At 42.7% G+C, this 10,078-nt stretch overlaps 1 protein-coding gene across 4 annotated transcripts in view; it reads right to left on the bottom strand.

Moving 5' to 3' along the window:
* ATG2B (autophagy related 2B) overlaps positions 1–10,078 on the bottom strand; it is an 82,447-nt gene that overhangs the window by 16,006 nt on the left and 56,363 nt on the right. For 3 of the 4 annotated variants that reach the window (XM_034992821.1, XM_034992820.1, XM_034992823.1), the window contains 6 exons: positions 9,683–9,824; positions 7,525–7,727; positions 6,016–6,242; positions 4,048–4,156; positions 2,911–3,105; positions 1,317–1,418 (listed from right to left, as the gene is read on the bottom strand). In XM_034992821.1, coding sequence (XP_034848712.1) covers positions 1,317–1,418; positions 2,911–3,105; positions 4,048–4,156; positions 6,016–6,242; positions 7,525–7,727; positions 9,683–9,824 — 978 coding nt within the window. The remainder of the gene's footprint in view (positions 1–1,316; positions 1,419–2,910; positions 3,106–4,047; positions 4,157–6,015; positions 6,243–7,524; positions 7,728–9,682; positions 9,825–10,078) is intronic. The other variant, XM_034992822.1, reaches the window with a different exon arrangement.

The raw sequence follows: 10,078 nt of genomic DNA, 5'->3' as shown, positions 1-10,078 counted from the left end.
TTGATCGTACTCCTATTCAGTCACAAGGCAATGTATGGATAAATCAAATTAAAATACGGGTATCCAAAGAAATTCTTCTCATAAGGAGAGAACATAAATCTAAAGTACGCACTGGCAAGTCCGTCCCAGCTCAGAAGCTACAAATATTAACGTGAAGCTGTGCTGAACTTCTGTGCTTCACAATACATTTTTTCTGAGAAATGTCTATATTTTTGCAAGATAATTACTTAATACCTTATTCCTGAAATGTCTGTTACTTATTCAAATAACAAGTCAACGTTACTCAATCTGTACCACGTAAGCAAACCAACAGTGCTATCCCACATAGACTCTCCTCCTCACACCAATATAAGGCGTAACAGGACAGTTCTGCTGTTTTAAAAGCAGGCTATTTTAAGGACTCCACTTACTTTCCTCAGTTGTGACGTGCTTCAGTTAATAAGAACAACAGTTAACACTTCTGATCTTTTAACATTGTACGCCAGGCACCAAGCTAAGTATTTAACATACGCTAGTCTCATTTGATCATTTTTTAAAAAACGATTCTACATCTATTTCTCTTACTTTGATTTTATCAGTGAAGAAAGTGTGGCTTGGAGAAATAACTTCCCCAAAGGCACACAACCAGGGAAAGAGAACTGAGGCGCCAACCCCAGCCTGACTCCCGAGCCTGTGCCCCCCTCACGGCCACACTGCACGACTACAAAGCGTCACGTGTTCACACACCCTGAATCTAGTTTGCCCAAGAGGCGCCAACTATGTTTTAAACAGCTGAGTCAAAGCAAAACCCAGAACAATTTCATGGAAATGTTTGCTAGAATACGGCAAAGTAGATTTCTTTAGGTCTTTCCACAAATCTGCTGTTTGTGACCTGTTCCGGTATCCAATGTACCAATTTGTCATCTTACCCAGGGCAGAAGGAATTCTCTTCCAGGTGCTGTGGTTAAGAGACAAGCCCTCTGATCTTTCAACCACAGATGTCAGGGAGTCATTTCCTACCCTCTGAAGACACCTGTGTACCTGCCCGAGTGTGTGTCCGTGAGCAGGGGAGAACGGGAAGCAGGGACTGAGTGCTAGGTCACGCAGACAATGAGGAGCCTGGAGCACAACATCTAATAATGTTTACTCACCAACAGTTCGGATCCCTAACGCCTGATGAATTTGTCCTATTCTTTACCAGCAGAATTCTGCTTCAATTATGCAACTTTCATAACAGTTAAGTAACAATAAACATTTTAATTCACCTAAATTAAATCTCTCCTTCTGAGTCTGGGACATAGAAGCATAACTCCTCACACGATGCCTGCAGTACAAACCTGGTCAATATTGAGGCGAAGTGGCATTAGGGACACTCGCAAGCAGCACTCCTGCGGTGACCTGCCGGACTCGGGGCGCACGTGTAATACTTTCACTGTCAACTAGGAGAGAAGAAAAACATTTTTTCCCCAATGACATTACACCCTTGTTTTCATTTAAAAAGAAAAAACACAAGAAACAAAAGAAAAAAATCCCATTTCTATCCCTTATAAGAGAACTAAAAGTGGAACTGTTTCCCCTTTTTGTTTAAAGGCCTGAATCACACTTGTCTGGGGCACACACTCCCTGAAGAGTCTCAGGAGAGAAATGGGTTCTCTTTAGTGGGAAAGACGTAAACGACAGTGGGGTACATGTACTTCAGGATCCGCTGGGCCCCTGGAGGGAATCCGGAGAGCCACACTCCAAAGACAGCTTCTAGGACATTTTCTTCTAGCAATCCTGAGCAAATCATTCCTATTCCACTAAAACTCACAAAGTGTTAGAAATCTGGAACACTTCCAGCAATACTAAATATTTTGTGTAGATCACCACAGACTTCCCGTTTTCCTCGGGTATCAATATACTGGCAGTTAAAATTAATGGACCCTAAAAGTGACATGTAAAATAATTTTTAGGGGTGCCTGGGTGGCTCAGTCATTAGGCGTCCGCCTTTGGCTCGGGTCATGATCCCAGCAGCGTCCTGGGATTGAGCCCCGCATCGGGCTCCCTGCTTGGTGGGAGGCCTGCTTCTCCCTCTCCCACTCCCCCTGCTTGTGTTCCTTCTCTCCCCCTCACTGTCTCTCTGTCAAATAAAAAAAATAAAAAATAAATAAATCTTAAAAAATAATTTTTATTTTTTATTTTTTTATTTTTTTAAAGATTTTATTTATTTATCTGAGACAGAGAGAATGAGAGAGACAGAGAGCACATGAGAGGTGGGAGGGTCAGAGGGAGAAGCAGGCTCCCCGCAGAGCAGGGAGCCTGATGCGGCACTCGAGCCCGGGACTCCAGGATCATGACCTGAGCCGAAGGCAGTCGCTCAACCAACTGAGCCACCCAGGCGCCCAAAAAATAATTTTTAAATAATAAAACTTTAAGGGGCACAAGGGTGGCTCAGTCAAGCATCTGCCTTTGGCTCAGGTCATGATCCCAGGCTCCTGGGATAGAGTCCCACATGGGGCTCCCTGCTCAGCAGGGAGTCTGCTTCTCCCTCTGCCCCTCCCCCCAGCTCGTGCTCACTGTCTGAAATAAAACCTTTAAAAATTAATAACAATAAAACTTTAAGCAGCGTATTTAAAAGGGATTTTCATATTACTATAAAAAAAAACGGGCGCCTGGGTGGCTCAGATGGTTAAGCGTCTGCCTTCGGCTCAGGTCATGATCCCAGGGTCCTGGGATCGAGTCCCACATCGGGCTCCCTGCTCCTTGGGAGCCTGCTTCTCCCTCTGCCTCTCTCTCTCTCTCTGTCTCTCATGAATAAATAAATAAAATCTTTAAAAAAAAAAAAAAAAAAACCTGCAATTTTCCCCAATCTCAATCTTCTGCAGTTAGATACAGCAAACACACTTTTCCAAAACAAATACATAACAGAACATATGAGGTCTTAAATCTTACCATGTTGGAATGAGCTTTTCGAGGCATTTCTTTACTGCAATACAGGTACAAAAACTTATTCATTTGTGATGTTGCCAGACGATCTCGAATTTCAAGATCCTGCACGACAAACACCTGCCGGGAGACTGGGTGCTCTAAGAGGCCGGAGTCACACTCCGGCTTGCAAGGCGGGTAGACCTCGTGCTGAAACTTCACCTTCACAGAGAAGAGAGAACACACAACCATTTTTACTTTTTATTTAAATTAGATTTCTTCTTTAAAATGCAAAATATCACCCATCACTTGTTGTTTCAGAGAACAACAGTCCTTCATTTGTTCACTTTATTGATCTACATGTGCCTCACCACACAAGCATAAGCTCAACGAATATCTCTTACTTGATCTTAGCAAAATCCCTATCCTTTTCAAGCAAAACCCTCTGTAAGAATAATACACAAAGTTATCATCTTGCATACCTATGAAACTGCCTGAAAAAGAATCAGTGGAGGCAATGTTCAAGTTTCAAAGGGGGGGGAGGGGCAAGGATACAATGAAATGCATGGGATCTTCATCACTACGATACTTCCATGTTAAGTACCCTAATATAAGACAACACTTGGCACAATCCCAGACAAGCTGAAAGAACTGAATGCATATGATGTCATTGGCGACCTGGACATACTGGTCTCTAGACATTCATGAAGGACCTGACACAGGTCCTATCCAACGGCAGCCCTCCCAGATAGATCCTCCAGGGCAGTGGTTCCCCAAGTGTGGTCCTGGGAAAGGTAGTAGTATCAGAATCACCTGGGAACTCATTAAAAATGCAAATTCATGGGCCCCACCTCATACTGATTCAGAAACTCTGGGGCCCAGCAACTTGTGTTTTAACAAGCCCTCGAGGGGATTCTGATGCTTGCTCAACTCTGAGAGACACTCCTCTAGGGACAGCCTGGGAAAACAAAAACAAAACAAAACCCCTCAAACTTCTCGGAACATTTGAGAAAGAAAAAGTTAGAAGTTTTACAAGACCCCTGCATTTTTCCAATCCAAAGGGCTGGCACTTATGGCTCAAGACCACAAGGCTGGGGAGCAACCAAAGAACCCCCATTAATGCTCCTACTTCAGTGGCTTTTTCCTTTCAAAATGCCATCTTACCTTGCTTAACTGTATTTCCATTAAAAAGTCATGGTTTCTTCCTTTTCCCCCACATACCATGTTACGTCCATGCCTTGTGGGAGTGTGAGAAGGTGAACTGTGGGGACTGCTATAAATAGGAAAAAAAAAAATTTGTTAAAGGAAATATTCAAAGAAAGGCAATGAATGACCTCAGGAAAAATAGAAAGATAAAAAGAGAAAATAATATTACAGAACTACCAACACTCTGCCACAAACTGCATTTCTCTATATCAAAGCCACATCTTTATGCTTCGGAGACACTGAGAACATGAATTTTATTACTGCCATTGCGGCAATCAACTGCCTGCTAAATATTTAGAACTAAAGAAAAACCTAACTATGGTGTTGGTGTTCATATAACAGGACACGGAAAAACGAGACCTCCTGAGAAGTTCCTTATTACTTCAAAAACTCCTTACAGAGTACAAGTCCTAAAAATCCCAATTGATATAGAAAAGGAAGTTTTTAAAAATCACTTTTTTTTTTAGATTTTATTTATTAATTTCTGAGAGAGAGAGAGAGCACAAACAGTGGGGGAGCAGCAGGCAGAGGGAGAAGCAGACTCCCCGCTGAGCAGGGATCCCGATGCGGGAGCTCAATCCCAGGACCCTGGGATCATGACCTGAGCTGAAGGCAGATGCTTATTAACCCACTGAGCCACCCAGGAGCCCCTAAAAATCACTTTTAAATAGGAAGTCTCTACACTGTTGTGCCAAAGATTACCATTCCCTGAAACCTTTTCTGATCATCCCACCCTAATGAGAATGTTCCCTCCCACTGCACCTAGGACTAGGCTGGCTAGTCCTCTTCTAGCTCCACCCAACAACACACTCATTTAACAAGTACTTCAGGAGCATCAACCCCTTGCCCGGCACTCTGCTGGATGCCAGAGATTCAGGGCCTGCCCCCTGAGGCACATGCTTCACTTCATTGCCCTCATCTGCTTACATAATGGTCCTTTTGAATGGAGGGAAGGGTGTGGGTCTTATTTTTTTAAGATTTTATTTATTTGAGAGCAAAAGAGCCCATGAGAGAGCGCAGGAGAGAGCGCGGGAGCAGGGAGGAGGAGAGAGCGCAGGAGCGGGGAGGAGGAGGGCAGAGGGAGAGTCAGAAGCAGGCTCTTCACTGAGCAGGGAGCCTGATGCAGGGGCTGGATCCCAGGACCCTGGGATCATGACCTGAGCCGAAGGCAGACAGTTAACCCACTGAGCCACCCAGGCGCCCCTGGGCCTTATTCATTTTAGTGAATGTGCCTCTAACACAGGCTCCAGCACATGGTAGGTACCCAAAATATTTTGGTGAATGGCAATCACTTAAGTCACCATATTTCAGTAAATATATAAACAATGCAACTAAGTTTACAAATGAAAAGTTTTAACATTAAAAGAGTAACATTTAAATTACACAGTTGTCAGTACTACTTTATTAATAATTCTTAAAATGACAAATTCTAGGGGCGCCTGGGTGGTTCAGTCGGTTAGGCATCGGTCTTCGGCTCAGGTCATGATCCCGGGGTCCCAGGATCGAGCCCCACATCAGGCTCCCTGCTCAGCGGGGAGTCTGCTTCTCCCTCTGTCCCTCACCCTGGCTCATGCTCTCTCACGTGTGCTCTCTCTCAAAAAAATAAAATCTTTTTTTTAAGAAATGACAAATTCTTTTTCTAAGAAAAGAAAATAATATAAATAAATAAAATCTTTAAAAAAAAAAAAAAAAAGGGCGCCTGGGTGGCTCAGATGGTTAAGCGTCTGCCTTCGGCTCAGGTCATAATCTCGGGGTCCTGGGACCAAGTCCCGCATTGGGCTTCCTGCTCCTTGGGAGCCTGCTTCTCCCTCTGCCTCTCTCTCTCTCTCTGTTTCTCATGAATAAATAAATAAAATCTTGAAAAAAAAGAAAAGAAAAGAATGGCTTGTAAAAAAAAAAAAAAAACTTATGTAGAAATCAACTTACATGTAACTTTTAGCTGGAGAAGTAGGAGGGACTGTTCCAAAATCCTTTCCTCCATAAAGATGCCAAACGAGAGAGACTTCTTTAACAACATAGCGGACGACAGGGATGGGAAAGTGTAATGGGGCTTTGCTCGTGTCCGTCTTCTTAGCGGGTTGACTAAAGTAATTCTCTCTTATTACAATCGCATCATCGACCATCACTTTTACAACTGGCTCTTCCTCCTTCTCCTAAAATAAACAGGGAACACACACGGTCTTATCTCAGTAGAAACCACTGATTATGTTGCATATCTCAAGATTTCTTGACTCTGCATTCTTTCTTTTTTTTTTTTTTTTAAAGATTTTATTTATTTATTTGAGAGAGAGAGTGAGAGAGAGCATGAGAGGGAGGAGGGTCAGAGGGAGAAGCAGACTCCCCGCCGAGCAGGGAGCCCGATGCGGGACTGGATCCTGGGACTCCAGGATCATGACCTGAGCCGAAGGCAGTCGCTTAACCAACTGAGCCACCCAGGCGCCCTGACTCTGCATTCTTTCTAATAGCAATATCAATATATGAAATGGGCAAGTACTGATATTAATCATCACACTGGATACTCTGCATTATTCAGCATCAAGTGGACTTTTTGTTCATATGTAAATCACTCCACAAGGAGTCTTTCATAGTCTTCAATCTAGCTTTTACCATTTGAAAATAAAAAGGCACAGATTTAGTGGGTGTGTGCTGATGTGGGTGTGTATCTGGTGTGTGTGTGTTTGTTTATAGTTCTTTAATTCAAAGTCAAAACTACATTCCAAATTTAACATACTTCAACATACTGACCAAATTACCATGATCCTAATAATGAAGTTATCCTGAGTTTGACCGATTTTTATTTCCCAGGATGCAGTAAAACAAATACATTCATCAAGTTACTACTGAGCAGTTTAATATGTATATACGCTAAATGGTGATTCATGAAGTTCAACTCCAACACCAATGCTTAACCCTTCTAGTGAACTGTGCATTCCTTACATCCAGACCATACTTTTTAAATGGAAGCATGATTCTCACATGGCAATTACACTTATCAACCAACCATCAGCCTTCACACAAACCATGTCTTACCTTTCCCAATTCTTGGACTAGCAACTCTGGATAGCACTCCTTTCACCATTTCCTTGCCCTGAAGAGCTAACTATGTACAACATCTGTAGTTTAATAATCTATGTGGAAAATTTTGCCCTGAAACTACTAATACACCATATGTTAACTATTTAAATAAAATCTAAAAAAAAATCATTTTTTAAATTTTGCAAATATTGAGCATTCTTCTGAGTTTTAGAGCGATGTGTCACAGAAATAGTAAAGTATAGTAAACATTTGCAAAGCCTCAATAATAAATTACAAAATGAAGTCACTGTGAACTGCCAAGAGTTATAAAAAAATCTGAAGACTGTTCCTCAGGTACCCTTTGGTCAATTCAACCTGTAACACTACCTTAAGGCCTCAATTATATTATCCATTTATTACCTGAATGTTTGCTCTTGGTGCAAAAAGAATGCAAAAGTCGTCATTCTCAGTGGGCACACCTGCCATTGCATCACTAATCAAGTGGTGTGTGAATGAGGGGTAAGGAGGGCCAGGCTCCTGGGACATGTTCCCACTCTCATCTGGAAACAGGAAGAGGTCTGAACAACATGGCTCCTGAGTTTGAGATTTTTCATCCAGAACACCTAGGTAAAAAAGAATACAACACTCAATTTTGGCACATTTTGAACAGTAATGCTTAGTAAACATTTTAACCACATGTCAGATACACACTATGTTGAAATGTTTTCACCTGCAATATCTTATTTATTTCTTACAATAACCCTCCGATTACTAATAAAAAGACTGATAATAAGTTTGAAGTTCTCTAGGAGAACAGTAAATGATGGTCTCATAAAGTCATAGCAAGTCTCCTCTTAAGTTATTTCGCATTAGAGAAGCTCAGAAATATGGCAGCAGGGGGTTAGTGTTGACTGGAGTTTTGTTTAAGCCAGAACTGCATTCTGACAACTCTGTCCTGTGGGTGGAGATCTGGAAACTTCCGGAGCAATACTGCAAGGGGAGGAACAACTGGTAACATCTGGCAGTGCCTCCCCTAAAACTACAGGAAATCTCTGCTTATAGAGGGGAGGGGGGAAAACAGAGGCCAAGCAGGTCTCTGGCCAGGGAGTGGTGCCCTACAATCAACAGACTACTTTGTGGGGCACTGGATACCCAACGGGCCACCTGTTCTCAGGTAGCTGTCAACGTGGTTCACAAAAGACTGCATGCATGACAAAATCTGTACTGTGAACATACACCTTTATGCATTTTTAATACATAGTAGATCCACTAATTCTTTCTCCATTCCGTCAGTCATTCCAATCACTGTGATAAGGGCTGAGAACGTGAAGATGAATAATATATTTTAGCCTCAAGAGGCTCACAGACCAATTTTAAATTCTTCTATGGCAGCACCTTGGACTTATTCACCCTTTATAAATGCCTGGTGCACCTGAATATTGAAGCTGTTCAGTAAATATTCACGAAACATTCTTTCCCACCTAAGTAGGTTAGCTGCTAATATTATAGATAATGTAATATGCAGGAAGCTAAAAGTTCCTATTTCTTTCCTGAGTTCTAATTTATGCTAAATTAGAATAAAAGCAACAATTTAACCCTAAACTTTGATAATACCATGAAATAATTTTTTAAAAATTAAGATTTCAGAACATATAGAAATGACTATGTATTCAATTAGAAAAAAATATTTTTTAGATAGATGCTTCAAAGTATTTAGATGCTTCCAGCTGGCTTTCAAGGCTCTCCCACTGGCTGGTTCCTCCCTGCTTATCCAACTTTGCTGGCCAAGTCTTTCCAATGAGAAGGGAGCTTCTGTTCCAGTAAGAGCCTGAGCTGCAAGATAATTAAGGCTTCTGCATGCTTCTGTGCCTCTGTCAACATTCATGACCTTGCCAAGACTACCTTCTCTCTCCCCTCCACATACCTAAACCCCAGCCACTCTTTAAAATTAAGCCAACTTGAGCGCCTGGGTGGCTCCGTCATTAAGCATCTGCCTTAGGCTCAGGTCATGATCCCGGGGTCCTGGGATTGAGTCCCACATCAGGCTCCCTGCTTCGCAGGAAGCCTGCATCTCCCTCTCCCACTCCCCCTGCTTGTGTTCCTGCTCTTGCTATCTCTGTCTCTGTCAAATAAATAAATAAACTCTTTAAAAATTAAATTAAATTAAGCCAGCTCCTCTCACTTTCACTGAAATCTAATGAGACAATTCCAATCCCTTCCAACCGGTAGTTGAGGATGTGACACACTCTGAAGCACTTTCTCATGTCATTTCTCAAACATTCTAAGTAAGAACATCAGTCTGGCTTAGTGCCAATCTGTGTTATGAAACTCTAAGCTAACAGAACAGATAAGCTTTGTCTTTCATTTAATCTGTAACCCACACAACACCCTGGCCAGTGGTTATTTATCTACTAGACGCTCAATCAACACAAGCAGATGGACTAATAAATATCCACCAAACCTCAGACTTGTCTTTTCTTTAATAAGTTACTTACTGCAGAATTTATAAGCGTACAAATAACATAAGCCTCAAGTGAGGCCCCAGTGCTCCTGGGGAGGAAGGCCCGGCCCGTCCTACCGTTAGCCTGGGCTTGCGCGGATGCGGCGGCCTGCTGCAGGTCAACCTCCTCCATAGCGTCACTCATCAGATCGCGTAACATCTGCTGGTCTGCTTCAGGAAGTACTGGACCCTGTGAGGAGGAGCGACCGCTGGAATCTACCTACAGCCAAAACACCTAATTAAAAATAACTGAAAATGGGCGCCTGGGTGGCTCAGTTGGTTAAGCGACTGCCTTCGGCTCAGGTCATGATCCTGGAGTCCCAGGATCCAGTCCCGCATCAGGCTCCCCGCTCGGCCGGGAAGCCTGCTTTTCCCTCTCCCACTCCCCCCGCTTGTGTTCCCTCTCTCGCCGTGTCTCTGTCAAATAAATAAATAAAATCTTAAAAAAAAAAAAATAACTGGGGCGCCTGGGTG

Source organism: Mirounga leonina, unplaced genomic scaffold, assembly GCF_011800145.1.
Source record: "Mirounga leonina isolate KUSES-001 unplaced genomic scaffold, KU_Mleo_1.0 Mir_82, whole genome shotgun sequence".
Taxonomy (NCBI): Eukaryota; Metazoa; Chordata; class Mammalia; order Carnivora; family Phocidae; genus Mirounga; species Mirounga leonina.
This window is presented reverse-complemented; position numbering and strand designations above follow the sequence as displayed.